Source organism: Chinchilla lanigera, unplaced genomic scaffold, assembly GCF_000276665.1.
Source record: "Chinchilla lanigera isolate Chin_1 unplaced genomic scaffold, ChiLan1.0 scaffold00032, whole genome shotgun sequence".
Taxonomy (NCBI): domain Eukaryota; kingdom Metazoa; phylum Chordata; class Mammalia; order Rodentia; family Chinchillidae; genus Chinchilla; species Chinchilla lanigera.
The window spans coordinates 15,289,775-15,317,718 of record NW_004955433.1 but is presented as its reverse complement, the minus strand read 5'-3'; the positions used below and the strand labels follow the sequence as shown (position 1 = coordinate 15,317,718).

The 27,944-nt window shown below is 48.2% G+C and overlaps 1 protein-coding gene across 4 annotated transcripts; it reads right to left on the bottom strand.

Annotated features, from left to right (window-relative positions):
- Positions 1-698: 698 nt before the first annotated feature.
- On the bottom strand, positions 699-27,181 carry Adgrg3 (adhesion G protein-coupled receptor G3). 4 transcript variants are annotated; one of them, XM_005388403.2, is made up of 12 exons: positions 27,023-27,176; positions 16,385-16,559; positions 11,346-11,481; positions 9,607-9,753; positions 8,946-9,080; positions 8,464-8,503; positions 8,268-8,368; positions 8,023-8,135; positions 5,143-5,423; positions 4,913-5,006; positions 3,900-4,174; positions 699-1,518 (listed from the first exon to the last, which is right to left on the bottom strand). In XM_005388403.2, the coding sequence occupies exons 1-12, from the start codon at positions 27,072-27,074 to the stop codon at positions 1,403-1,405; spliced, it is 1,665 nt and encodes a 554-aa protein (XP_005388460.1). In that variant the 5' UTR covers positions 27,075-27,176; the 3' UTR covers positions 699-1,402. The 4 variants fall into 4 exon arrangements, with proteins under 4 accessions (XP_005388460.1, XP_013371629.1, XP_013371631.1 ...); XM_013516175.1 differs by lacking the exon at positions 3,900-4,174 and having other exon boundaries at positions 27,023-27,179; XM_013516176.1 differs by lacking the exon at positions 699-1,518 and having other exon boundaries at positions 3,988-4,200; positions 27,023-27,181.
- Between the last annotated feature and the right edge of the window lie 763 nt (positions 27,182-27,944).

The following is a 27,944-nucleotide window of genomic DNA, read 5'->3' as shown; positions in this document are numbered from 1 at the left end:
CTGGAGAGGGTGGGTGAGGAGCTGGGCGGCTGGCTAAGACCACAGTGGGGGCGACAGTGTGTGGGGAGAGGCCAGATGCTCTCCTGGCCGCCACCTCACTCTCTGCCTCTGTTTCCTATCCGTGTCTGTCAAGTCTCTCTGTCCTCCTCTCTGTGTGTCTCTCCTCTATGTCTACTATTTCTGCTGCTTTTTGCTTCCTACTGGAAACCTGCCTGCAGTTTGGAAAGGAGGCCCAGCTACTGGAAGTGATGTCCCCGAGCTGGGTGTGGCCCGACAGACCCTGCCAATACATCCTTCTCAGCCAGCAAATGTGAGTGTTTATTGAAATGTTTGTGCCAATTTGGCTTGACATGGGCCAGCCCCGAGCTCATGCTAGGCTGGAGTGGTAAATGAGGGTGCCCAGGTCCCTACTTGCGAAGAAGACGTCTACTCTCTGCCTAGCAAGCCCTCTCCCCCATCACCCCTCGACCCCGAACACTGAATGGATGGGTGTGCGACCCCATGATGACAGCAGATCAGAGGTCCAGCCACCCACCTGGCAGCTGGTGACACATACACTTCAGGGAGCACACACACTAGGTGGAAATCTTGGAAAACCACTGTCCCCAGGGCCCTGAAGGCTGGCAGGGCCTCAAGGATAGGGTTTCTTTCATGAGAATGGACACTGGTGGGGTGGAGGTTAGGACCAGCCTACATCCTTCTGCTCAGCCAGCAAATATGAGTGTTTATTGAAATGTTTGTGCCAGTTTGGCTTGACATGGACCAGCCCTGAGCTCATGCTAGGCTGGAGTGGTAAGTGAGGTTGCCCAGGTCCCTACTTGTAGAGAAGACGTCCACAGAAGGATGACCAGAAGGTCATCCAGAAGGTCATCCAGAAGGATGACCAGATTAGGACCAGCCCACCCCCAAAACTAGCTTCTAGTTTACAACTCCCTCTTGCCCCAGAGGACAATGACCTCCTGAACACCCTCCAGGGGACAGGCAGCCAGAGGGCAGAGCTGTGACAGGGAGAACAGGGGGAGAGGCTGAGTGCTTCTTCAAGGGGCTGCGCAAACCAGACCTGCTCTTTGGGCTCAGGCCCCTGCTGAGACCAGGAGGTGGGCAATGGTAGAGAACCAGAGAGCTGTGCTGTGCAGGTGGGCAAGGAGGTGATGGCGATGCTCTTTGTTGGCGGGGTCTCGGGGCCACAGGAACTTCAGCCTCCTGCCAGCCCAAATGTGTGGACTCTCAGGCCCACATACGTATCTGGATGGGACAGATGAGGCCACATGGTCCAACTTGGTCCATCATCTCCCTCTGCAGCCACAATGTTCAGAGAAGGCAGCTGCGGCCTAGGACAAAGCAGGGAGCCACTGAGGCCATGCAGCGAGCCAGACCTGATGAGAGAACAGGGCTGCAGCTCCTACTGGTGCGACGTGGAATGAACTTGGTCCAGGCGGGCGGTGGTGCCAGAGGAGGAGGATGTGGAGCTCAGACTCGGAAAGTAGAGGATGGTGAACCAGCAGAAGATGAAGACACCTGCGGTGGAGAGACGAGCTCAGTGGGTTCAAGGTGCTGGGCAGCCTGGGCGGCGGCTGCTGAGGGCAGAAAGGCCCCACTGTAAATATTCAAGGGCTTAGAACAAATTCAGGCAAAAATAAAACCTACTCCTATAAAAGAACTGAAAAGAAATCTTGGAAATGAAAAATAGAGACCTTGAAATAAGATATGAACCTACAAGGGCTGATCAAAAAATAATTTGAATGTTTAAATTTTAAAAACATATTTCAGGGCCAGGGTTACAGCTCAGCAGTACAGAACCTGCCTGGCAAGCTCAAGGTCCTGAGTTCAATTCCCGGTACCAAAAATGTACTGTAGTAAAAGACACATTGCCGTGGATTCCCCTGCAAAATACTCCCTCTGCCTCTGAATACACTTATCTCATCATTTTTGCCATTTCCAAGCAGTTCTGGACGTTCTCTTGTGCATATCTTTTTGAGGTATGATCAAAAATATAATGAGTGCTGCTGCTGAGTGCCATCCTATGGGAAGCCAGGCTTATAAAAACGTTAGTGTGTCCTCGTCCACCTGAGTCACTGAAATTCACTGATTTAAAGGGGCCAGTGCCCTGTGACTTCTGGGTCTTCTCCAGTCAAAATAACCATGAAAGGTAAACACTTTTAATTGATTCAGGACATCAAGGCATCCAAAGCAGTGCAAGTAAAGGCAGAAAGTGGCAAGAATGACAGCGTAAGTGCGTTCAAAGTGAGAGAGAAGCATTCTGAGGAGGATTAATGACAATGTGTTTTTCACTGTTATTTGCTTCTGTTTAAAACACACATCATGTTTTTCAATCTCACCTCATGTATCTATCACAGAGAAGAAAGAGCCACATAAAGGAACTTTCAGACGTACAAAACAACCACCACTACTGCAGTGGGCTTCTCTACCGTTCCTCTATAAATGATTACAGCAAGAAGAGTGAAGGAGGGGGATGTAGGAAATTAGAGGAAGTACAGATGTTGACTGAGAAAGAATACATGCACACTGAAAGGAAACTCATAACAAATGCTATACCACAATAATACTATTGAGAAGGGTCCCATGGCAGTTGAAAGGTACCCAGGGCTCTGTTGGGAAGAAGCTAGAAATACCAAATAATGTAGGCTCAACTGAAGCTTAACTAAATAGAGTGAGCCATGTAGGCTGAAATATTAAAGCAACTTCTGCAAGAATAATGATATAATCTATAATTTCAAGATTGATCTCTCTTAATCCTTAGCCAGTGGGACTTTCCAGACATGGACTCAGGATTCTTCAGCTGGGAACAGCCTTAGATGGCCCCAAAATAATAATTTCTATTGCTATTAATATAGTTCCCACATACCAAAGACCTGTTAGGCCCCACACATGCATGACTAGTTATCCATTATGAAATCTGGAGAGATAAGAATTGCGATTGTCCTGACTTGAGAGATGAAGAGGGGCTGGGGATGTGGCTCAGCCTGGAATTCTCAAGGCCCTGGGTGTGATCCCCAGCACCAGAAGGGAAAAAAAGGGGGAGAGATGAATGAGGATCACAGTGTTGAATAACTTGCTTGAGGGGTGGTGGAACAGGGACTCAATCCACATCCACCTGGCCCCAACCACAAGCACACAGTGCCATGGAGCCCTGGTCTTGTGAGTTTGCACCCACTACATTTAGGATGACTGACATCCTAGTGATTGCCCCAGGCAGGAAGAGGCTGGTCACCCGCTTCTTGTCTGTTACCCTCACAGTCAGGCAGGATGCTTTTTTGAGCTGTTTGTGTATGAATAAGGGATCAAGGAGTAAAGAGCTCAGGTACAGGAAGGAAACTATGACCCACTCTCTGGACTCTTCCTTTCCTGGGCTCTTAGAGGAAAGAGGAGCTGGGCCAGATAACAGACATAATAATCATCCCTTTCCTCCCTCAACAGCTCCTTAGAGGTCCTATCATTGTCATGTGGCCATCAAATCACATGACTTTGCCATCTGATCACATCTGATTGGACCAGAGATGGTCAGCTGACTTGCAAGATCATGCAGAGGCAGCCATGTTGAGCAGCCATTTGGGGCCATGGTAGTAATGGCAAGAGCAAGAGAATAAAGGAGTTTCCACAGACACCCAGTGAGAGACAATACACAACTTCAAAACAAAAGAAGGGAGAAGAATATGCTTTTGTTTGGATGGTTTTTCCTGAATCTGGTACCAGCCCCTATGAATCAGCCACCCTTGTTGTCCCAGATCCTAAGAGAGCACCAGATACGTAAAATCAGTGTGCCTGATTTGCACTAGCCTTTCTGGAGTCCTGTTTGTTGTAAACACCCACTTCCCCACCTCCCAGCAGCCCCTGGTGCAGACAGGCAGCCCATGGCCTCCCAGGTCCAAGAACCTCACCTTGTAGGGAGTTGAAGAAGGCAAAGATATAGATGGTGGACAGGCCTAGCGGTGTGAGGATGGCCAGCCCCCAGGTCATGCCCACCAGACTCGAGAGGCCCAGCATGGTGAGAACGGCCTTCCAGTTCTGTCCCCGCTCCTTGTTCGCTGCAACACTGGACAGAGTGAAGACCTTCCAGGCCACTAGGGCCAGCACCACAGCGCCAAACAGGAAGGTGATGAAGAAGTAGCCATGGACAGTGGCATAGAGGGCAGATTCTTTCTGGAACCAACACCTGGAGGAGGTGGATGACCACTAGGGCTGGAAGAAGACCCCCCTGAACAGCAAGCCTCAGAAAGTCTCCCTTGACTGATCTTTTAGAACCAAGAAGATGCCTTTTCACCATTTCCACCCATCTGCCCCTGCTCTCTCCCTGGGCAAGGGGCCAGCCTGGTGGCTCTGTAGATACTGTCTGTAAAAGGGCTGAATCAACCCCAGAGTTGTGTTTCATTTGCTTCACATCATGTTGTAAAAATCCCGAATTAGTAGCTGCACTTGAAATCAGAAGGCTTGACATAAACACCCAGATTTCTGCTTCTCTTGATAGGAACCAGCAGTGTCTTAGATGGACAGGTGACTCCCAGTCCATTGCAGTCCTCCCCATTGTATAGATGAGGAGACTGAGACCTGGGAGAGGCCAGGCTCCCCTAAGTCACACCCCTAGTAGTCGAGGGAGAGACTGGGCTGCTAGAGTTGTTGGGCAGGTTGTGCCCCACCAAAGGGCACCAGAAATTCAGCCTGGCCTCACTCACCACGCTGAGTGCTGGGTATGGGGAGGGAGTTACCTTTTTTATTTTGCCTATTCTTTCCTGAGTCCCCTCCCATTTCACTTCCTGTGCCCAAAGCTAGCTGGATCTGAAGATTGTGGAGTTCACATTCTTGGCCTCTCTTTCCTAGGATACCCTCTTCCCCCACCTCCCTCCAGACCCAGATGGGAGCCTGGTGTCACCCTGCTCCCTTGCCCACCACTTACAGCTCCAGTGATATGCGGTTCTCCTGGTCCCGGATGGCATAAAGGCCATAACTCTTAGCAATCCCAGTGCCAATGACCATCAGGGCGGGCAGGCCTGGGCATGAGGAGAACAAGTGGGCATCACCAGGGCATCCTGGGCACGTCTGCTTCCAAATCCCCTCCAGCTGCCCACCCCTCAAGCACTGGGCTTATCTGAGAGGGCCCCCTCCTGCTGCCCAGGCAGCACCCACCCCAGCCCGCCAGGCTAAGCTTCAGGAAGTAGTGGCTGAAGTAGGTGTTGAAGACCCTGATGGACAGCAGGTAGAGGTGCAAGGCTTCCAGGCCCATCCAGGTGAAGGTACAGAGCAGGCAGTAGTGGAACACAGCACCCCGGGCCCAGCAGGCGGTACTGGTCCCCTGCGAGCCACTCCCCACGCTGACCAGGAAGGCGAGATTCAGGAGGAACAGGCTACTGCTCAGGGACACGTGGATCTTGGGGGCATCTTCTGACTTGAACCTCCGCAGAGAGAGCCTGGGGCAAGAAGGGCCAATGGGGGACCCCAGGGGATGCAGTTCAGTGGAGCACCCAGTCCCATCCACATCACTGTCTCGGTTCCACCCTGGCATCCCCACTGCCAGATCCTCCAGCTTCTTCCCCTGCCACCAGCCTACGTGTGAGCCCCCAGGTTCAAGTACAGAAGCTGTCTCATGGCCCACAGGCCTCTGCGGGTCGGGTCCTGCCAGGGTCATCACTTGGCTCCATGATTAACCAAACGCACAGCCTGCCATTTCCTCAGTGCCTTTTGCTTTCTCATGCTTCCCAGATGTGGCACAGCCTTCCCCATACTCTCAACACTTTTTCCTACCCCTTGGCTCTGCTTCTTGGCCTGCCCAACTCCTACACTGCCTTCAAAACACCCTGCGATAGTTCCTTCTTGGGAGGCTCCCCAGAATGGCCCGGAGCCCAGGCTGATTTGGATGATCCCAGCAGCACAATGGAACCCTCTCTCCTCCCCTTTGCTGTGTTCTTTCTGTGAACTCAGGGCACCAGCGCAGTGGGCAGGAGGGCCCTTGTTTCATTAGCTGGACAAGTGGGTGACACAGGACGGATGGGTGAGCCTCAGATGAAGTAGGGAGAGAGGATCAGAGAGGGGAAGAGACATCAAGAGTCACAGAGCCTTGGGCCACCTCTCTGCCCAGCGCTTCCTAGCAGGTCTCGCCTCCCTCCCTATGGATCATTCACTCTGAATTCCTTGCAAATCAGGTCCCAGAGGGCTCTCACTGAAGGATGGAGCCCCAGGCAGGCTGGAGGAGTATAAGGGACAATGTCACCCTCACCTGAGATGCCAGCCCCAACACTTGGGAGCTGGTGACACTCCTGCCTGGTGCTCTAAGCCCAGCTCACAGGGTCCAGCAATGCAGCCAGCTGGCAAGTGGTGCTCAGCTTGTTGGGGGTGGGGATGGTGTCAAAGGCCAGGGCTCAGAGCGGGGAGGGCCAGGCGGCACCACTCATTCCCAGGCGCAGGCGTGTGGTGGGGTGGGTGGGTTCATGGGGCCGCACCCAGGGCCATGCCATAACAGAGGCACAGAGGCATGTGAGGGGGCAGAAGGGGAGCCCCAGACTGGGAGACCCGAAATGCTGCCCCAGGCCAGGCACGGTGAGCTGGGGCTGCAGGAGTAGAAGGCAAGGCAGGCTAGGTCTCAGGTCCTGGGGCTCCTCACCCAGGGACAGAGCTCAGGAGAGCAGGGGACAGTGCTTTCTGCTGTTCTTGCACCTGCTCCCGGCTCTTGATGCAGCCCCACCTGACTCTGAAGAACACCCTCCCCACATGCAGCCATGAAGCCCACAGGGCAGTGGCTGCATCCTGACCACATGGCTGCAGGCACAGGCTGGTTCCAGCCACAGCTGTAAAACTGCACTTTGCTGTGTACATGGATAAAGTGTGTGCGTGTGTGTGCATGCACACGCACACACACACACAAACACACACACAGGCAGAGCGGGCCAGTGTGGAAGTGTGACCTCTGCAGGGGCCTGGGGTCACTAGGGCCCCAGTCTCAGTTAATACTTTGCTGTCACCATTGTGACGGTCTGAATAATTTTGCTCTTGTTTTTATTGTGTTGTAGTCCTGGGGACTGAACCCAGGGCCTTCATACTAAGCTCCATCAAGCTTTTTTATTTTTCATTTTCAGGTGGGGTGTCACTAATTCACTAAGTTGCCCAGGCCGGGCTCAAACTTGCCATCCTCTTGCCTCAGCCTCCCAGAAACCTGGGATTATGGGTGTGCACCATCACACCCAGCTTGTTGTTGGTTTTTGAGAGAGGGTCTCACTATATAATCCAGGTTGGTCTTCAACACCCTATGTAGCCCAGTTTGTGCTAAAACTCACAATCCTCCTGCCTTCGCCTCCCAAGTACTGGGATTATAGGCATGTACCACTGCACCTGGCCTGCATAATATTTATACAAGGGGCCATGTATTTTTATTTTGGGCTGAGCCTTACAAATTGTATCCCTACTCCTGGACACACACACACAGAGTCACACACACATACGTATATTTAAATGATGAAAACTAGTCGGCAGTACTGCATCGCTATCCTGTTTTGATACTGTACTATGTTATGCAAGACGTCACCACTGGGGGAAGCTGGGAGAAGGGACTATGGACTCCGTGCTAGTTTTGCAATTCCCAGTTCTTCTGTAATTATTTAAAAATACATTTTTAAATAAAAGAGACCTCAATCTTTGGCTCACATTTCTGCCTGAGCATCTAAGGAGCTGTAGGAAGGGCTGGGTCTCCCAAAGGCCCAAGTGGGAAGCTGCCTGGCATGACTGACAGAGTAGAGGGAAAAGCTGTGAGAGGCGGAGACCAGGCCCTGGGGACTTCTTCTGAGGCCCTGGGTCCAACCCTGCCTGAAGTCCATACACCTTGGGTGTTTCAATTGCACAAGCCACATATGCCTTATCGTGGGAAGCCAGACTGGGTTGGGTTTCTGTCACTTGCAACAAAACAGCCCTGATACATTTCAGCCTCCAACCCTGCTTGGTCAGAGAGGAGAAAAGGAGCAAAGAGGGTATCAGTGCCAGGGCCAGAAGAGGGTGTGGCGTGGAGACGGGGTCACCCACCTGAGAGCGATGTAGAGGATGATGGCGAAGGTGAGGAATATCATGGACACCCCGCAGCCTGCCTGGGAGATGCGCGTAAGGACTGTCACGGTGGCCCTGTCCAAGGTCGGCCTCTGTGGATGACCCCCAAGTTGGGGCCACATCAGCTAGGGGACAAGCCCACGCACCCCAAAGGCCCTGGCCCCAACAGGAAACCCTCCCTGGGAAGCCTACAGTGCTCCCGGGGGTGGGGTGGGGGCTTTCACCAGCAGCAGGGCGAAGAAGGTCAGGTGGTCACAGTGGCACACAGTCTGCTCGGCTCCCAGCTGGGTGGAGCAGCCCCTGGAGGCCCAGTCTCCAGTGGGCCCTGGACGGGAGAGGAACACAGAGGAAGGAAGAGGGGGGTCCTTCGGAGCCCACACCCTCCTCCTGTCTACCCCAGAGAGGTCCTCTGGGGCCTACCTTTAGTCACATCCCAGAACACACAGGTGAGGGTCATGTTCTGAAACCAGAAAGTGACAGTCTCAGTGGGGGCAGGCGGAGGAGGGGTGGCCTAACCTAGACCATACTCCTGCAGGTTGCTTAGGAAAAACAACCGCACTGACTGATGTACCCTGGACCAGTGTGCGAGGGTGCTGACATGCCATGGAGCGGTGAGGGAGGGGGTTTGCATGTCTATGCGTGTTACCCAGGCAGATGCGGATGCTGTGTGCACACAGGTGGTTCTCCAGGTCCTCATCTACACCTCTGTGAGCACAAGAGTGTGTGTGAGTGCATGTGCATATGTGACCTAGGTGGGCTGTGACCCTGGGCACAGTTGTGTGTACGGCCCTAGCGGCTTCCCCTGGTAGATGTGGAAAGGAAGAGGGCACAAGTTCTCATGCATGTCAGCTCCACCTGTCTGTCTGCCTTGCAGCGATTGCCAGGCTGTGTCAGAGACTCACAGCAGAGTGACGCTGGTGGGAGAAGGTGATCTCCAGAGGCTCCGACAGCCCAGTGACAGGCGCTTGACCCACACTCAAGCCCACCACGTGGTTGTTCAGCACACTGCCACCCTCCTCCTGGAGGAGCCTAGGGCCCTGTGAGGGGAGATGGAAAGGCCAGGCTGCAGGGGAGCCTGTATCAACCCACTCTGGCTGGGGGCCTGGGAATCTCCAGGACCTGTGACCCTTGCCTGAAGGGGAAGTCGAAGGCTAGGGAATCAAATGGCCATCAAATGGGAGGCAGAGCAGTCTTCTTCCTGCTATGCTTGGGCTGTGCTCCACACTGGTTACAAAGCCATGTTCCTGACAGCACTGCATTGCTGGCCTCCAGGACTCCCCTGCCCTCTTAACTGCAGGGACACAGGGCTAAGACCAGCCTGGAGACAGGGCCCCGAGGGGGCCTCCAGGTACATGAGCATATGCATATCCTGGATCTGCAGGATATAGACTCTAGAGCCAACTCTCGGATGACCAGGCTGCTTGGAGACAGCCTTGGAGGCTCAGCACCACCTACTCCCTCCCCACTGACGCAGAGTCCCCAGCAGGGGCCATGGGTTATGGGACCCTGAAAAATTAGTACTGAATCTCACAGCTTCCGAGTCCCCAGCAGGCCTCTCCTCACCTTGAAGATGTTCCCCGAGCCGATGTCTAGAATAGTTATAGCCAAGCGCACCGTGGGTCTGTTGCCCTGCAGGGATCCAAAGAGGCTCTTGGGAAGCCAGACTCTGTCGGGGGGCTTGTTCTCATCCTTCATCACCTGCCTCGGGATCTGCAACCACAGACCCAGGGGTTCCCGTCTTTACCCAAGGGTTCCGGCCCTCGACACAGGGCCTGCCACTGCCCCAGCTGAGTCAGGAAACAGGGATCTGGGTGGAGAGGCACCCTCTGGGGACTGTCATCTCTGAGAGGCAGGGTACAGGGCTCAGTCCAGACTCTGCTCCTCACAGTCTGTGGGCCCAGGGACAAGGAACAGCACATAGGGACTCCACCCTTCCTGATGTGGAGAACAGAGCTGACCGTGCGCCTGTGCAGGCAGCTGCTAGGCCACAAGTAGCTGTGGAGGGATGACACCCAGGCAAGCTTAGTTTGCAAGAGGGTCAACTGTGCTGTGCTTTGGATGTTAAGCTCCTGACAGTCCCTGTGTCAGGACCGGGCTTGATGGTGGTAGTGTCTGGTTTCCACCTTGGAGATAATGGAAAGAACAAAGTCATGAGGAAGAAATTCAGAAAGGGAGAGGACAGGGACATAAGAATTCACATGGAATGTGAAATACAACAATGATGGAATGTGAACTCCAACAATAAATGTTTGAAAAACTAAGAATGGTCAAAATATTAAAATAAGCGCAGTAGTAATTACAAAGCATGTTTATTCATCTCCTCATCTCCCTGGTTCTCCTAAGGTTGCCTCCTGCTCCTGCCTGCTCTTGCCCTAAGAGGCATCCTGTGTGCCCACTGGAGTGGGGGAGCTAAGAGTTAGAGCTAACGAGTTCAACTTTCTCCTGCTTGGCCCAGCCCTTGTCAAAAGGACGCATGGATGATTTCTGGGGCCAGTCCACACCCATGCAGTGGGCTCAGCTGTTTGGCTGTATAACAAAAGGTTGAGAAAGGGCCTCTCTTCCATTTCCCCTTCTCCAGACATACTTACAAGTCCCTTGATGATAACCAGTTTGCCTGGCCGCCTGGACCTCCATCCTTGGATTCATTTCCCCAGGGAGGTAGAAACTTGCTGAGCCCTCACTATGCCAGGAATTTCCTGTGCACTGTCTCACTTGATCCTCCCAACCATCTCAGCAGTAGGCAATATCTTCATCATGTGAGGAATCTGGGGCTCAGAAAAAGTAACTTGCCCCCAGTCACAATGGCTGATAATGGGCAGAGTTGGAACTTGAATGTGAATGAATGTAAATGCAGAGTCCTCTTGTTTAGCCCTTTCGTTACCAAGTGTACCATTTCCTTGGTTTCAAATATACTTCCTGGGCAGAAGAGCTCGTGAGTACTTTAGACTTGGAGGAGCCTGTGTGCTGAGTTTACAGATAAGGATTCTGGGACACAAGGAGGGAGAGGGGTTTCCCAGAGGATACCTAGTGTAGTGGTGGAAAGGCCAGAACTAGATAGAACCTAGGTCTCCTGACCACAATTCACTGACCTCCCACCAATACCGTGGTTCTAGACCAATACTGTGGCTCACCTATGCCCAGGTTCTGTTTGCATAGTTAACTCACTAGCACCCACTAACAAGGTGGCAAAGCTCTACTTTGGGAGGGTTAAGCATGATGGGCACCAGGACAGGTTACAGCTCCCAGAGTAGTGAAATGAGCACAGAATCTGAGTCAACCAATGGGCATGGGGAAACCTTCACCTGAGAGGGCTTCAGAGAGAACAGCATGTCTTCTGAGGTGTCAGTGCTGATGTTCTGGACCAAAGACTTCACAAAAGGCCTGTCCACTGTCCCCATCGAATTCTCCACCAGGTAGGACTCATAGTGTAGCAAATTGCTGCAAGAGAAGGGGGCAGGGGGCAGGAAGGTAGCATCTTGTTGAGGTACCCACTCTCCAGGTTGCTGCAATGAGAAGCCTGACACAGGACCCCAAAAACTTGAACTCCCTGCAGGAGGAAGAAGGGTGGCTTTGGAACCAGTTTGGTCCTGAGCATTTGGTCAATCCCTCTGAGCATTTTATATGTCTATCCTTTTCTGTTTGCGGTAAAATACATGTAACAGAAGTTTCCATTTTAAAGTTCAATTCAGTGGCAACAAGTACATTAATAATGCTGTGCAACCATCACCACTAACTAATTGCAGAATATTTCCATTACCCCAAAAGAAAACCCCATAACCTTTAAACAGCCACCCCTTCCTCTTCCCCCAGCCTTAGACAAACATTAAATCTGCTTTAAATCTCTATGAATTTTCCTACTCTACATATTTCATATAAATAGAATCATAATATGTGGCCTTTTAGGTCTGGCTTTTTCTACTTTGCATAATGTTTTCAAGGTTCATCCATGTTGAAGCATGTGTCAATTTTTATTTCTTTCTAATGGATGAATACAATTTCATTGTATGGATATACCACATCTTGGTTATGCATTCATCTCCTGATGGACAATTTAGGTCTTTTTCACTTTTTGGCTATTGTGAATAGCTGCTATGAAAATTTATGTACAAGCTTCTATTTGAAGAATTGCTTTAAAATGTTTTGGGCATATAGACAGGAGTTGAATTGCTGCATCACATGATAATTCTTTGTCTAACATCTTAAGGAGCCACCAAACCTTTCCACAACAGCTACACCACTGCACACTCACACCAGCGAAGTATGAGGGTCCCAATTTCTCCACATCCTGGTAACCAATTACAGTTTTCACTTTTTGTCTTGTTTTAATTGTACCCATCCTCGCGGGTGTGAAGAGGCATCCCACGGTGGCTTTGATTTGTATTTTGCTAATGTCCAGTGATGCTGAGCCTCTTTTCATGTGCTTTTCGACCTCACACCTCTTATTTGGGAGAAATCTCTCCACACATATTAGTACATTTATTGAATACTAGAAATCTAGCTTTTGAAAACTGAGCACGGCGGGAACTGACTACATGGGAGTACAGCTGGTGTTGGAACCACACACAACACAAAATATAAAGGCCACTTGGCTGCTGAAGAAAGCTGGGTGCGCTCTCCGTGGTGCTGAAACTGCACTGTCTACCAAATTCCTTTTCCCAGGACCAGTCGCTGAAGAACTGCTGCCCAGCCTTTCCTAGCAATTGTGAAAAGTGAGGGCTGAGGCAGTACTGGAAGGGAAGGGAAGGGAACAAAGGGAAAGACAGCTAGACCACAACTATGGGAAAGGAGTAGCTATGCAGGCAAAAATGGAACCTTTAATTTGTCATCCTTTGTGAATAGTAACAGTTACCAAGAGAGGAAACAAAATCTAAAAGGTGACAGAAAATATATCGTACAATTAAAGCAGTAAGCCAGACAAATATATGCAAGCATTCTTGAATGAAAAACACATAAGAAAGTCAGCCAGCCAGAAACAGAGACCAATTGATCCTAGCTTTTATTTATCTTTAAATATCTATGTGTGGTGAATTCTTATGATCTTATATTACTTAGGCATCTATTTTGATTTGGACTTTCCCATACCAGAGTCAGGGCTCAGACCTGACACAGTGTCCAGTTTTTTTACTACCTCTAAGTTCCTTCCTGTGTTTAATCCAGAAAGCTGCCTTATACATCTGTGCCTGGTGAGCATTCCCTGTGGGACAGTTAGGGTCAACCTACACTGGCTCCCCTCACTCCCACACCCTGCAAGGCCCATGCAGATTTGATACTGTCACTGCCTCTCAGCCAGTGTGACTCACTGGAACTCAGACCTGGCTCCCTTAGCCCCACCAATTAAAACTCCCTTTGGGAAATATTTGGGTAATTCCCTGAGGCCCCAGGAAAAGCTTTGGCCCATGGATCTCTTTCTCTCCCTGCCCTCACCCCCTGACTGTGTGTGTCTGTGGCCTCCAGGTGTATCACATACTCCCCAGGATCCCTAAGCGATAAGATATTTACCTACATCTTGTGTCCTTCTTAATTTTTGAAGAGTCCTCTTCATCTTAAAGGTCCTAAATCACAACATCAGTGTACTTTAAAAATTATTTCAGTTGTGAAAGATAACTCATATTGAAAAAATTCAAAGCATAGATGTACAGTTGAACTATTAATTATAAAACTGACACTTACATATCATTTTCCTTGTCTGACTTAATATAGTTACTCAGATTTCTTTTGGCTAGTGTTTGGATAGTATGTATTTTTCCACATTGTGCCCTTTTTTCATAATAAATGGTATGAGGTCTAAAGACTCATCTTTCACTTTGAAAAGATCTCTCTTCACATTCTCCAGACCTGTGAATGTTCAGAAAATTCACTGAGCTGATGGTCTCTTGGATTCTTGTGGAGTTTATTTCACTTATGTCTCCCTAAGGTGTGTTAACTACTTGCTGCTATCTGCTCATCTGGTCTACTCAGCACAATGTTGTGAATATAGTAGACAAAAGGGATATTTTTAGAATGTCAAGATTAGCAAAGTCTTTGTGAACTATATCTTGAGGGAGAGTGGGAGAAATGGTAAAGCCCCAAGGTAACATTGGGGCAGTATAGTGTTGGCTGTACCACATAAAAATAAAATGTTTCTGGGGAGTAGGGTGTATACCTATAATCCCAGCACTCAGGAGGCTGAGAATTGCCATGAGTTCAAGGCCAGCCTGAACTGCATAGTGAGACTCTGTCTCAAAAAAAGTAAACTATTTACTTGAAAATTAGTGTGTAAAAAAACCATCAAGCCATATGAGAGCTGCATTCTAATTTCTAAGGGCTGTGTTGATTTGTTGAGTAAAGGTGCTCATCCTGAAGTTGCAGGTAGAATGATTACCTGATTAAGCTTATCATCATCTGAAGGATCACCTAAAGGATAGTCATCCTCTAAGTCTATCTGACTGATGGGGAATTGAGGGCCGTGATATAACCATTCCACTTCTTTCAGGTTTTTGATGGTGGGATTAACTCCTATTGTTCTCCCCAGGGATGTGGTTTTGTTTTCGGTTGACTATCTTGGTAGGGAAAAGATGTTCCTGGAGACTCTTAAAGACTTAGTTCTCTCATTTGAGAAATGGATTGAAACCAGAACCTACCTCACAGGCTCGTTATGACAATAAAGGAGATAACTCAAGGTGCAGGGCACAGCTTTTAAGTAGTAGAGTTGGGAACAAAACCCACATCTTCTGATCCCAGGTTTTTCTGATCCCTCTGGTTTTTCAAAGATGCTACCCTGCCATGGACAGCATGAAGAGGTCTCTAGAACATGTTCGGGGTGCTGAGGAACTGCTGGAGCAGCTATAGGTACAGATGGGGACATTTTCAGCCCCCTGGAAGAATGTGATTCAGTCAGATCGCTGTCCTAACATCAAGCCTATGAGCACAGGGCTTTCATTCATTCAACAAACAGTCAGTGAGCACCAGCCATGAGTTAGGTGCTTTTGTGGGTACCTGGAGGGCTTCTGGGCAACTCTGATTAGAAGGGACAGCAGGGCAGGGGGCAGAGATACTTTTGGAGCTGACTCCTGAGATGTTGTACATTGAAGCCCTTCCTCTCCCTCGCCCCACTGAAACAGTCTCTTGGTGCTATTGGCCCTGTGTCATCTGACCTCCCCAGTCTTTTCCTGTCCACGTGTACACACTGCAGTTAGCAGTGTCATCCGCAGTCACATCCCACATTAGCCCCTTGGCACGGGTCCTCCTGTGTCTCAACCTCTGTATCCTTCCCTAAACTTCAGCGATCTTTCTAAAATGCAGAGTTGACTACACTCTTCCTGAGCTTAGAATCTGTCATTTCCTTGCTTCCCACAGTGGGTCTAGCTTCTATAACCTGTCACTCCTTAGTCCCAGCTTGCATTTCTAGTCCTGTCCCCTCCCTGCCCCACCTTGTCCCTTGTGGCCTCCATCTCCCAGCACTCTACACTCTCAGGGTTCAGAATATTGCAGTCCTCTGCAGTTCTGCTGCTGCATCATCTGCCACTGCCTGGAGCCAATGGGAAAACTCCTGTGTAATCTCCAAAGCCCTTCCATGGTTATCTCCTCTGTGAGGCTTTGTTAGATTTCCCTCCCCTGACTCAACCTGGCACCTTGTTTGCCCTTATACCTTCATGTAATTGACATCTCAAAATGGCACTTTAAGGTTAGACTTTTCTTTTAGAGATAAGCAACTCCTCCACGCTTCCTGCTGCTGAGCACATAAACTACACCCTCTGTTCCTCAGCCCAGACGAAGCGACAGGATACTCCGATGCTGGCCCAGAAGGCTGGAGCTGTTTCCTTTCCACAAGAAAAGGGACAATGAGCCGAAGAAGGGCTGGAAGCATAAAGCAAGTGTGAAGTCTGCATTGTCTCTGTGGTCCCTCCCATCCCTTACTATGAAAGACCCTTGCCCACCTGTACACAGTGAGACAGTGATTTGAGGAAAATGGGTCCCTCCATCTGTTTGGGGCTAGCTTTGAATACATCTTTTTTCCTTTTTACCAAAATATACGGCCTCCTTTGATTTGGTTGGCGGTGAGCGGCTGAGCCTCTGAGTGCGTGAACCTAAGTGTAAACACACTCTGGAGTCACTGCTATTTGGGTTCGCATCTCTCCCTCCATAACTCACAAGGGCAGAGGCTGAGCTGCTGCCGCGTCCCCTGGGTCAGTGGGGACCTGCAGTTGTCAGGGGTGAGGGGCCGGGTCTGAGGAACGTGGGTGTCAAGCAACAAGGTGGAAGGGTAAGACGGGAGCAGTGTTTTCTGGTGCCTTGGGAACAGATGGCCTTGTCCCTTCCTAATATCTTCCCTCTCCCCACATGGAAGCCCCACTCCTCTCACCTCTCCAGGTTCCCCAGAGCGCAGGAGTCGCTGCTCCCCACCTGCCTGCACTCAGTGAAGCACCGGGCAATGTCGTTCAAGTAGTAGTGGTCAGACACGTCAGGCTTGCTGAGGAGGCTTTTGCAGGGGTCTCTTGGCACTTCTGTTCTTGGCGCGCTGGTGGGCTTTACCCCATCTAAGGGAGCAGTCAGAGTGCATAGGGTCAGGATCATAGCTGTAGTCATCCACCCCTCTCCGAGCCTCAGATCCCACGGTAAAAGAAGGTGCCCTCCCACACAGAGGCTTGTGGGGTGCTCTGGGGAAAGCATGAAACAGTTCTGCAGATAAAAGGGTTTTTTGTTAGTACTATTACTCCTTTATTACCTCCTGCAGGGAGCCAGCCTGGCTTTTCTGAGCTGTTTCATATCAGGGTCTTAAGGCCTTTACAGCTGTGGCTAAAACCCTCACAGCTAGTGGTGCCATGAGTACCTGGCTTGTGGTTCCATACACGCTGAGGAATGAAATCACGAACCAAAAGAGGAAGTTAGGAGAGTTTTTATTGAAAATGAGGAGGAAGAGACTAGAATAGCGCCTAGATTTTTAGGAGGGGTCTTGAATGGGGTGGTTACATGGCCACTCAATCTAGAATCACTTATAGGTAAAGCAGGGGACAGGAATTGCTTACAAGTTTAGTGGTTACCTGTCAGGGGTGGCCATGTGAAGTTAAAGAAATGACCAGTTGGAACTTAGGCTCACTATCTCAGTTCCTTTACATAGTGTCTGCAGTGAACTGGGATCTTAGAACTGGTTATTTTGCTCTATAATTTCCCCAGAACTCAGGAACTTAGGGGATGGCCATTAGCTCTCTTTTAGGAAGGAGGGGCCACATTCCACGTTGCCTGAGGAATGTTCATTTCTGGTCCAAAGTCCAAGTTTGCTATTTATATTTAAATTCCCATTGGTACGGTTGACTACCCAATTCTATCTCAGCTGTTCCTCCTATCTAACTGCCTTACTCATAAGCTAACTATATAAACTATCTTTATATTTTCCCTCCTCTGAAGAAGCATCCTTAACAGTTGCTAAAGGGAGAACAGGTGAAGACCTAATCTAGCTGTTTCATGTTAAAAGGGATCAACATTGGGGAAACAGTAGTCAAGGACTTTCTCCAGAGAGCTATTCTAAAGGAGCTTTGACAGATGTTGGAGGTTCAGCAGTTATGGACTCTCTTCTACGGTCTATTGCGGTAGAAGGAGTTTTGTACACTCCTCCTTGTCACCATCTTCATGACCATTTGGAGTCTGACAGTCTCTAGGGGAGAAGAAACCAGTTTTATCAAGAGATTAATAATTAAGACTGCATGCCCCCCCAAAACAGTTACATTGTAAATTAAATGTAACTTTTGTTGAACAAATGCATGGCCCAAACAAGAACCAGAATGCAAAAGCAAATTGGAGGGAGGAGCCAAGTTTAGATGCAATTTTTTAGAGATTGGAATAGAGATTGTAACCAGTAGGGTCCTAGACCTGTCTGTTTATGGAGGTCATCTGTAAGTCTAGTATTTCTTGTATTGTTTTAAAATCTTTTTTTAAACCTGATGTAAACTGTTTATCTGGACAAGTTTTATTTATTAGTGCACAAGTTCCTCCAGTTTTTGCTGTAAGAAGATAGAAAGCTTTGCTCTTACCTAAGGAATTCAAAGACTCATTGAGCTTTTATAGATGTTACTGTGGCTTTCAAGCCTCATTAAGCCGTAACAATGGTCAGCTACAGGTGTATCTGGAGACTGCCAGCAGGGGCTAGTGCCATTGTTGGAGCCCCCTTTCTCTAGCTAGCCTATATTACTATTGTTATTTTATATATATTTTGCTTATACTTTTTTGCTGACTGTTTAAGACCAAGTTAAAGTGAGACCTGTGTTAATCAAAATTAACCTCTCACTATACATATCAAAGTCGGTTAAGGCTCCTCAGGTGTTACTTCTGGAACCATGTACAGAGCATCTCTAGTCATGTTATCTACCAGGATGGGGCACAGTCTGCTTGATCATATGGCTTCCCATGACAACGTGAGAGACATTTCTTGCTTTAGTGACCTTCCTTTGTGCACAATTGTGGATTGGCTGACTCCTGTTTCCTGGGGCCCAACAATCTCCCTGCTCATGAGATTGGGTGACTCAGTAAAGTTGAAGGATCTCATAGAAAGTTCTCTGTATATCCAGGGTCCATGCTGACCTTGGAGGGCCAGGGCCAAAATATTTGCTGCCCTTGTAACCCAGTTATCCTTTTATCTTTGGTCTCCAAACCTCAGTTGTTGAACACCTAAGAGATCAGTTATACCACTACTGCAGCAGGAGCAGTAGATTTAACTATCTTATCTAGCTATCAAGCATCTTGAAATATAAAGTATGACCACAGAACTGTTATTTTTTACCAGTCATGGTTGTCTTAGAAGTCTAATTTTTGTAGAATGCTAACAGATAACAATTTTAAAGTTTTATAGAGAAATTTTGAGGTAGAGATATATTGCATTTTAGCATGACACTTATGAATATTATATGTGAATAATTAGATTTTGTTACTATCTCTGAAGCACATTTAAATTTCTATTTTAGTACAAAATAACTTTTTAGTCAGTTATCTTTATCTAATTGTAAAATATTAAATGACATAAAGGAATGTTTGCCTAAATTCATTATTTTTAATAGAGTATCATTGAAGTAAAATGTATTTGTTTATAGATTACAGGTTATTAATGCCTAACCTCTAATTATTAGAATGACACTGGCTAGGCTTTAGAGTATTTATGTATCTTTCACCATTATAACACAATTACCATATATAACAATCACACAAGCATAAGCCTGAAAAATCTACCCACATCATTTGGCTGACTGTCTCATAGTGGATTGCCATGCACGATTTTCTTTTGGTACTGCAAATTGAACTCAGGGCCTTGGGCTTGAGCTACATCCCTGGCCCACCATGCACACTTATTACAAGAAGGTGGAAAACAAGCAAGGGAAAGCCAGGTGCTTGAGCCTGAACAAGTTTACTGCCATAAATAACTTCAGCCAGGAAGTCATCAGGATGATAAGAAATTTGTTCAGCTTTGCATCACTGAATATCTGCACACTTGGGGAGCACAAACATACTTAACAGTCCATGAGGTTAACGCTAGTTAGCATCACAGCTATATAGGAGTCTTTACATATATTTACATACTTCTTTTTGTTTGCTTGTTTGTTTTTTCCATAATTTTTTTTAAGGCAAAATTTAGACTCCTTTAACAGGTTTATGGTATGTAACTTCACTGACAAAGATTTAAGGACATCTTTAGAGCTCTTATAAATTTAGGAAATGATGGCTGGGCATGGTGGCACATGCCTATAATCCTCAAAGGTGGCAGGCTGAGGCAGGAGGATCACCATGATTTTGAGGCCAGCCTGGGCTACATAGTGAGTTCAAGGCCATCCTGAACTACATAGACAGACCCTGCCTCAAAAAACAAAACAAAATTTAGGAAGTGGTGTTGATAACCTTGAACAGACTAGTTACCCAATATAAGAATACTTTACTTATACAATAACAAAATATTTGTTTATGCAAAGCCAATAGATATAGATCAAGTTTTAAATGGAAGGACAAAATTTAAAGAGAAGCCAAATTTTAATCATTTTATATGCCTAAGGTCCAGATGTATATTATATAAAAGAGTGCATACACTAGTTACTTAGAATATATTAACCTTATGTAGTTGTCATTTTATAAACTTAACTTTAAAGCTTATACTCACTGCATAATTTTTAGATGTGTCTCTAGTCCCAGATGTATAGGTTGTCATAAATTAAGATAATAGTTGTTTATCTAACCAATCATAAACTGGTTATGAAAACATTTTATAAGCCAACACTTAAATAATCTTTAACTCTTAAAGCTCAATTTTTAGTAACCAAAAGCCTAACAATAGAAAACACAAGCAACTACCTTGGTAAAATATAGAACCTTTGCCTTTTAATCTAGCTTTTTAAGTTTAACCAACAGCATCTCAATATCTTAAGAAAACCTTGTTGTTTGAAACATAGAAAGTTTAACCTTTTAATTATAGCAAACTTAGTTATACTTAACATATAATTTTAAGGACATTTTTGGAGTGGGGCTCAATAAGTCTTGGGGAAAAAACTGAGGAACTATAACTATCAGTGAGAAAAACAAGCAAATTGGTTCAGGCAGCCGCTCTTTTCAGCTACAGAGTGGGGTTCTGTCCAGTAATTCCTCAGTAAGTGATCCCGACTTAGTTACCTTAACAATTACTCTAGATGACTCATCTTAATAGTTAAAACTTTCTTAAGCTAACTAAAACGATCTCTTACACTACCACCTACAGTAGGTAGAGAGTACAGCAAACTAAGGCTGTATCTTCTCATCAGGGAAGTAGGGCTAATAATACCTTCCTTTTAAATTTTAGAGGAAGATTAGAGATAACATACATAAAGGAAATGATCCATTGTCAGTATTCAAAGAGCCATTATTATCTATATTCCAAGAGAGGAGAATTTTACTCCAAGACAGATTGCTTACATATGCCTGTATGAGTCTATACATTTATTTCTCTTTCTCTCAACACATGTAAAGCCATGCCAGAGAGCCGGTGATCCAGGCAGTAAAACCAATTTACCCACAGGCAAGGAGTTTAGAAAAGACAGGAATTTATTTCAGTCAGGGTACAAAGTCAAGAGAGATGTGGGCAAGTTTCCAAGAGAGGAGCTGCACCTTTTGGATGAGAGATTGGGTTTCATAAAGGTTTGAAGACCTGGGAAGGTCAGCAAATGTGCTTACCTAGAAAATGTCTTTTCCTGCATCATTTAGCATCTTGTAGTTCTGGGGAGAAGCCATACCTTTAAAAAATTGTATGTTTACAGTTGCAATTTTGATAAGACCATTTCTTCTGGTTAACAGAAGGCCTTTAGTTTTAGATAAGGAGTCTGTACTCATTGGGAAGAATGAATGGCCTTTAAGGTTTGTTTTGACGGTGTTGCTATCTTTTATCTGTACTGCTAATCCCTTAATGGAGCCTGCTGTTCAGGGTTTTAACCCTTGTGCTGCGACAGGCAGCCAATACAGGTCCTACACGCATAGAGTTAAAAAGCCTAAACCAGTGATGGCGAACCTTTTAGAGCGTTCAGCGACTGGTAACAAACAGCCCACTGTGGCACACATGCCATAGGTTCTCCACCACCGATAAACCATACACAAGGACACAAGATGAAAAATTAAAAGTCCCTTTTCTTACAGATCCCAGCCTACACCCCAGATTTCACCACTTTTAAAAGTTTATTTTTTATGCATATGTAAAAAGAAAATTTCTTGAGATACAGGCTTGCTAAATTTCCCAGGCTGCTCTGGAATTTATGATCCTCCTGCCTCAGTCTCCCAAGTGCTGGGATTACTGTATGTAGATGATTTAAAACTTTACACAAATGAGATGTATCTTGAAGAGATTTTCACCTTTTTTATTATATAGTTGTGAGGTAGGATAGAAGAAATAAAAGGTAGAAAGGACACAAGGAAATAATAACTAAAAATTGTACTTTGTCAGAAGACTGCAACTTCTAAGACTTAGCCAAAGTCACTCAAGACAGCCCCATGCCTGCGGTCCTTGGCCAGATTTACATCTTTTTACCAGACCCATCACTAGAAGGCCATAAATTTGCCCAATTAAGAAAATAACAGATTGAATAAATCCAAAGAATGTTTAAATTACCTATCTAAAAGAAAGGGTTGAGGGGCTGGGGGTTTAGCTCAGTGGCACAGCGCCTGCCTGGCAAGCATAAGGTCATGAGTTTGATTCCTGGTACCGGAAAAAAACCAAAAAGAAAAAAAAAAAAAGTCCTTAAAACAAAGGGTTGAGGTCACCTCTCCATGAAAATACGAAAACTGAAACTCACGTGTGGGAACAGGCTGGTACCCTTGTGAGGGAGATGGGGGATGAGTGGGAACTTTCATCCCTAGCATTTGACCCCCTCAAGAAAAGTGTAAGTGTACCCAGTCCCAAACTGTAATGCACCTCATTTCTCTGAGTGCCTGCACTCCACTCTCCAGTGCCTCCTATAACCATATCTCTGCCTAATAAGCCCTACTTGTCCCTCTTTTTGGCACATCCTGAAAAATCATTTTCTGCAATAGGCTTCAGCAACCCTGCTACAGCAGAGTAGGCTAAGTTTGGGAAACTCTCAGACCCAGCCCTGCGACAGTCCCACACTATTCCAAGGGAATGCTGGATGTTGAGATACTTTTCACCTGCACCTGTATTGATGGTTTGAGCTCTCTCCCTCCCTATTTTGAATACTACCATGAGAATTCTGGGGTATGCATCTTTATCAGCACATGGTACAGATTTGTAGAAAACATTTCTACCAGGGGAATTTATGGGTCAAAATGTATGTGCTTTTAAATTGTGCTAGGGATGTGGGGGCTGGGTGTGTAACTCAGTGGTAGAGCACTTGCCCAGCAGGCACTAGTCCCTGGGTTTGATACCCAGCATTGAAGAAAGAAATGAAGAAAGGAGAAGCACAACTCATAAGAGCTGAACCTTGGAAGTGGCCTATATGTCCATCAACAGATGAACGGATAAAGAAAATGTGGTGTTTATGCACAGTGAATCTGCCATCAAGAAAGATAAATCTGAGTCATTTGTGGGAAATGGATGCACCTAAGACCATAATGTTACGTGAAATAAATCAGACACACAGGCTTCAATATCCCATGGTTTCCCTTATATGAAAAACCCAAGATATGGGTAGGGAGCAAAGTAAAACTGATGATGATAGAAAGTAGGGAGGTAGATCTTTCTAAAAAGGGAAAAGGATCAAAAGATGGAAGGAGTTGGGAGAGAGGGGAGGGAAAGGAGATTAAAAAAAAAAAAGAACTAAGGTGTGTTATGTACACACACAAGCTCCCCACAAGGGATGTAAACATTGTGTACAGCACACGTGCTAATAAAAAATAAAAGAGAAAAAAGGAGCTAGGTGTACAGCATGTGCAAGTCTCTGGGCTCAATCCCCAGCACCAAAACTATATAGAGATATTCAACATTATTGAATTTCTCCTCGAAAAAGGAGTACACGCCCACCACAAGTGGGCAAAAGTGCCTACTAACCACATGCTCAACAGACAAAATTTTCCCAAGCTTTCACATTTTTGCCAGTCTGAGAGGCCAAGTTGAGTCTCATTTTAAGGACGGGGGCCGTCATCGGCATCCTTGCTGGCCTAGGCCTGTGAACAGCCTTGCTGCATCTTTCACATGCTTGGGAGTGGGACAAGGTCTGGACTCTGCCTATTGCCGTTCACACCAGCCCACTAGGAACTTGGCTTTTCTTGTTTCTTTGTGTCGATACTGGGGACTGGACCAGGGCCTTTGCACAGGCTGGGCTCACACCCACAATCCTTTGGCTTTAGCCTCCTGAGTAGCTGGGATTACAAGTGTGGGCACCTGGCAGCCCCAGCAGGAACTGTTGGGGTGCTGTCCATCTCTTAATGCCCTTCTCTGGTGTTTGAGGTTAAAAAAAAGATTTTAAAAAGCACAGTGGTACTTTCCATTTAAGAGAAACTACTAAATTTTGAACTATTAAGGTAAAAATAAAACACACGTTAAAAGTCATGGCAAAACAAAATTAGAAGAAAGGTCAGGTAAAAAATAACATTTTAGAGTAGATTTTATGATAATCAGATCTACACGTGACACTCTTATTTTTATTAGCAGATAGAGGAACTTTACACTTCCCCTAGCTTGTATGATGCTCAGCTTAAGAGGGAAAGGTAGATGCTCCAGGAGGGCCTGTGGTGGGAGTGTGTTTGCATTTTAAGTAAAAGGGAGAGAGGTGGAGAGGAGGAGGAAAGACAAAGGAGGAAGAGGGAGGGGAGGAGAGAGGGGGGAAGTTGTCACCTCGAGGCAGCTGCATCTGTCTGCCCCAGGGGTTAGGGACAGTGCAGGGCACAGAGGTGGCTGAGAACAGAGCTTCCCTCGTGTCCTCCTGTCCTGCTGTCCTCCCATCCTGCCCTGCATTTCACAACTCACCGACAGGAAGTTCTGGGCAAGAACCCAGCGCAGAGAAGCACAGAAGATTGCAGAACCAGAGCCAGGCCCGAGCGTGGGAAGAGGCCCCTCACACCTCGTACTCGCGAGCCTCACCCATGCTGAGTCTCACTCCGGCCCCACCCGCTCTGCCTCCTCAGCACCCCCCTCCGCTGAAGACAGTGGGCCTGAGCCAGAGGGCTGGAGGTGGACTGGGTGGGCCCTTGCCAACCCCTCTTCCACACAGACCCAAGGCCACTTTCCCTCCTTTGGAGGCCCTCCCTTACCCCTTGGCCTCAGAGTGCTGAGATCTTCCTGCAGGCAAACGTGTGTGTGTGTGTGTGTGTGTGTGTGTGTGTGTGTGTGTGTGTTACCGTTTCTTCCCCCCCACACACACCTTTGTAAAGTGTCCCTCACCTTTTTATGGTGGCAATGGGGATTAAGCTCAGGGCCTTTGCACTGAGCTACATCCCCAGGCCATGTTATTTATTTACTTATTTTTGAAATTTTTGAGACAGGATCTCTCTAAATCATAAAACTAAGTTGCATGGGCTGGGCTGGAGTTGATCCCCCTGCCTCAGCCTCCCAGAGTGCTGGGGTTACAGGCACATGACCCTGTGCCCACCAGCTTGTAAAGTGTCCCATTAGGAGAGCTCCACACCTGCGGGAGCATATGTCTGTCCCCTGCACGGTTCCAACAGCCCAGTCCCCAAATTCTGATCCCCACCCCTCCCCAGGGCTGAAGCACCTGTCACTCCGCTAGACTGGCAGCCCTCAGGGGTAGTACTGAGGTAGGATGGAAGAAATAAGACAGGTAGACGGGAGACAAGGAAATCGAAATTTAAACATTGCACTGTACTTGTAAGAAAAGCTATAGCTTTAGCCCACAAAAGTTACTCACAAGCCTTTTCCCCTTCCAGGAAACTCATTTTTAAAAACAGTTCCTAAAGATCTTAGAGACACAGTAAACCTGTAAACTGGGCTCTGGACCTGTCCCTTTCACCTGTAGATGGCTCTGCCTCGGCCCTCACAGGAGAAGCAGTTTTAGTGGGCAGCAGAGCTCAACCTCAAACACGGAAGAGGGCTTGTACTCTGACAGGGCCTGCCAGAGGGGGAACCTGACAGAGCAGGAGTTCACATCCTAGGTCACCCATCTTGAAGACATCCCCAGGGCCCCAGAAATATGCTCAGCTCCAACTCATAATGTGCCTTTCTCTCTTGAAGGCCAGAACTCTATTTCTTGAGTGAAGACTAAAATCTCTGCCTAATCAACCCTCCCCATGCCTCTTACTGACGAGTTCTGAAAATTCTTTTTCCACAGTAGGAGTCAGGGAACCTCCAACATTCTACAGTTAGGGTAGGTTAAATGCCTCATCTCAGCTTCAGGCACTCCTCAAACCCAGCCTGGTGGAGTGCCAACACAGGGCCTGGCACAGCACTGAGGACAGCTTGCTGGCTTCTCAAAGGAATGAATAAGGAACGAGGGGGTGAATGGGGGAAGGAACGTGTGGGTGAGTGGACAGGCAAATGGGCACAAACACCCGCAACACCCACAACAGCAGGGTCCACCTCTAGATGAGAACCCACCAGGCTTCATGTGCCTACCATGTCTTAGGGCCTTGAAAGCCCAACCAGTGAGAAACAGCCCTTGTGAATGCCCAAAGGCCCCTGGGACACCATCAGTGATTCAGTTAATCAGTCCATCCAGGGCTGCCGACAGCCTGTACCAGGACCTTCCAGCTCCTTGGACAGCACCTCTATTTTTCACTGTTTTGAGCCAGAGACTGAACTTCTCCCATCACCAAATGGCCCAGGATTGGAAGAGAGTTCTTTGAAGCCCAGAGAGGTTTATCCCTGTGGCCAATGTCACATGGCTAAGTGCTGGACAGACACCCAGGGAGACAGACATGCAGCCCACTTGCTGAAGCTAAGCAAACCACAGGAGCCCACAAGGAGCTTAGATGTGAATGAACACCGTGGAGGGGACCACAGAGCCCCAAGACAGGCCAGAGGGTGAGGGACGGCGGGTGGCTGTCCTGGGAGAGAGAGCAGCAAGGGCAAGGCAAGCTTTCAGCCGCCTCTGGAGACCCTGTGTGTCCGGGAGGGTGGAGGGCGAAAGGCTCTGGGTCCTGGCCGGTGTCCCTGAGGCAGAGGTGCCTCGGAGAGACAGGGAGAGACAGGGTAGAGTGGCTGCAAGCCCCGTCCAGCCTCAGCTTCCAGAGTCCAATCCCTGCCCCAGGAACTCAGAGGCCAGTGGAATAGCTTATCCCAGGCACTCTCCCGGGCCTGTCAAGGAGCCATAGCTTGGATGAGGAGAGCCTCTTCCACCTTCCCGTCCACAGGGCACTGAGACACACGCTGACCAGGTTCATCAGGATGATAGGACTGGCCTAGAGGAACAAGGCTGGAGGAGGGGTGGAGGTGGTCATGGCCAGCTCCTCAGAGGACGCACACCAGACTCCCCAGCTCCTCATCCTCCCACCCTGCCCCTACCTGTCCTTGAGTCTCTGTGCACCCTGCCCTGGGACCCTCTGTAGCACAGGGTCTCCCAGGCTTGGCAGGAAGGGCGAAGGAGCCAGCACTTACTTGCGGCCAGGAGCAGGAGGAGCAGGGCCCACAGGCCCCTGGGTGTCTCCATCCGTGGCAGACACAGCCCTGTGGCTGTCAGGTCCTCCAGTCCTGGGCTCTGTCCAGCTGCCCGATTTCCCCCTGCTCTCCCCACACCTCTTCCTGTGGCTTCTTTCTTCCTGCTCAGTGGCGCCATCGGATGGATTGTGAAAGGGAGTGTGAGGCATGGGGCGGCGCTCTGAGCCTCACCCACCCCCAGGCCGCCTGCAGAGGGAGCCCCGCTGAATCCCCAGGGACCCTCCCACAGCCACCTCCTCTCCCGAGCAGGGAGTCTCTCTGACCTTAACTTTTTCTCTATAGACCAGCGACAGTGACAGGCTGCCTCATAGGGCTGTGTCAGGATTAGATGACCTTTAACAAGCGGGCGCAGCCTGGCTATGAGGATGAGGTCAAGGATTTGGATGACACCTGGTTTGAACACAGCCAGACTCAAGCCCATACCTGCTGGGACCAGAGAGAGTGAGGAGCTGCACCCTGCCCCAGACTGGATAACAGGAAGCACAGAGAGGCAGGATGGAGGGCCAGGAGCCTGGGCCCTGGAGGATGATCAGCACTAGCTGATGTCTGTTTTGGCCACTTCCTGGCCGATGACCCTGTATAAGCTCTTACCCAGCAGGGGAAGGACCATAAGGTAATATGCACGGGGTGCCACAGGGGTGGGTGCTGTCACTGTCCTTTGATGATGGTCCGTATTGTGAAATTACCCAGTTGGTCACTGCTGGCCCTCCAGGCAGGAAGTGGGGACAGCAGACACACATGAGCTTCGTCAAGGGGAAGAGTGCAACCACCAACTTGGGCTCCAGCTCTGGGGCCCCCAAGAAAAAATGCATGTGGCCAGGACTTTGCTGCATCCCACGGCCACTAGGAGGTTGGAAGGTAA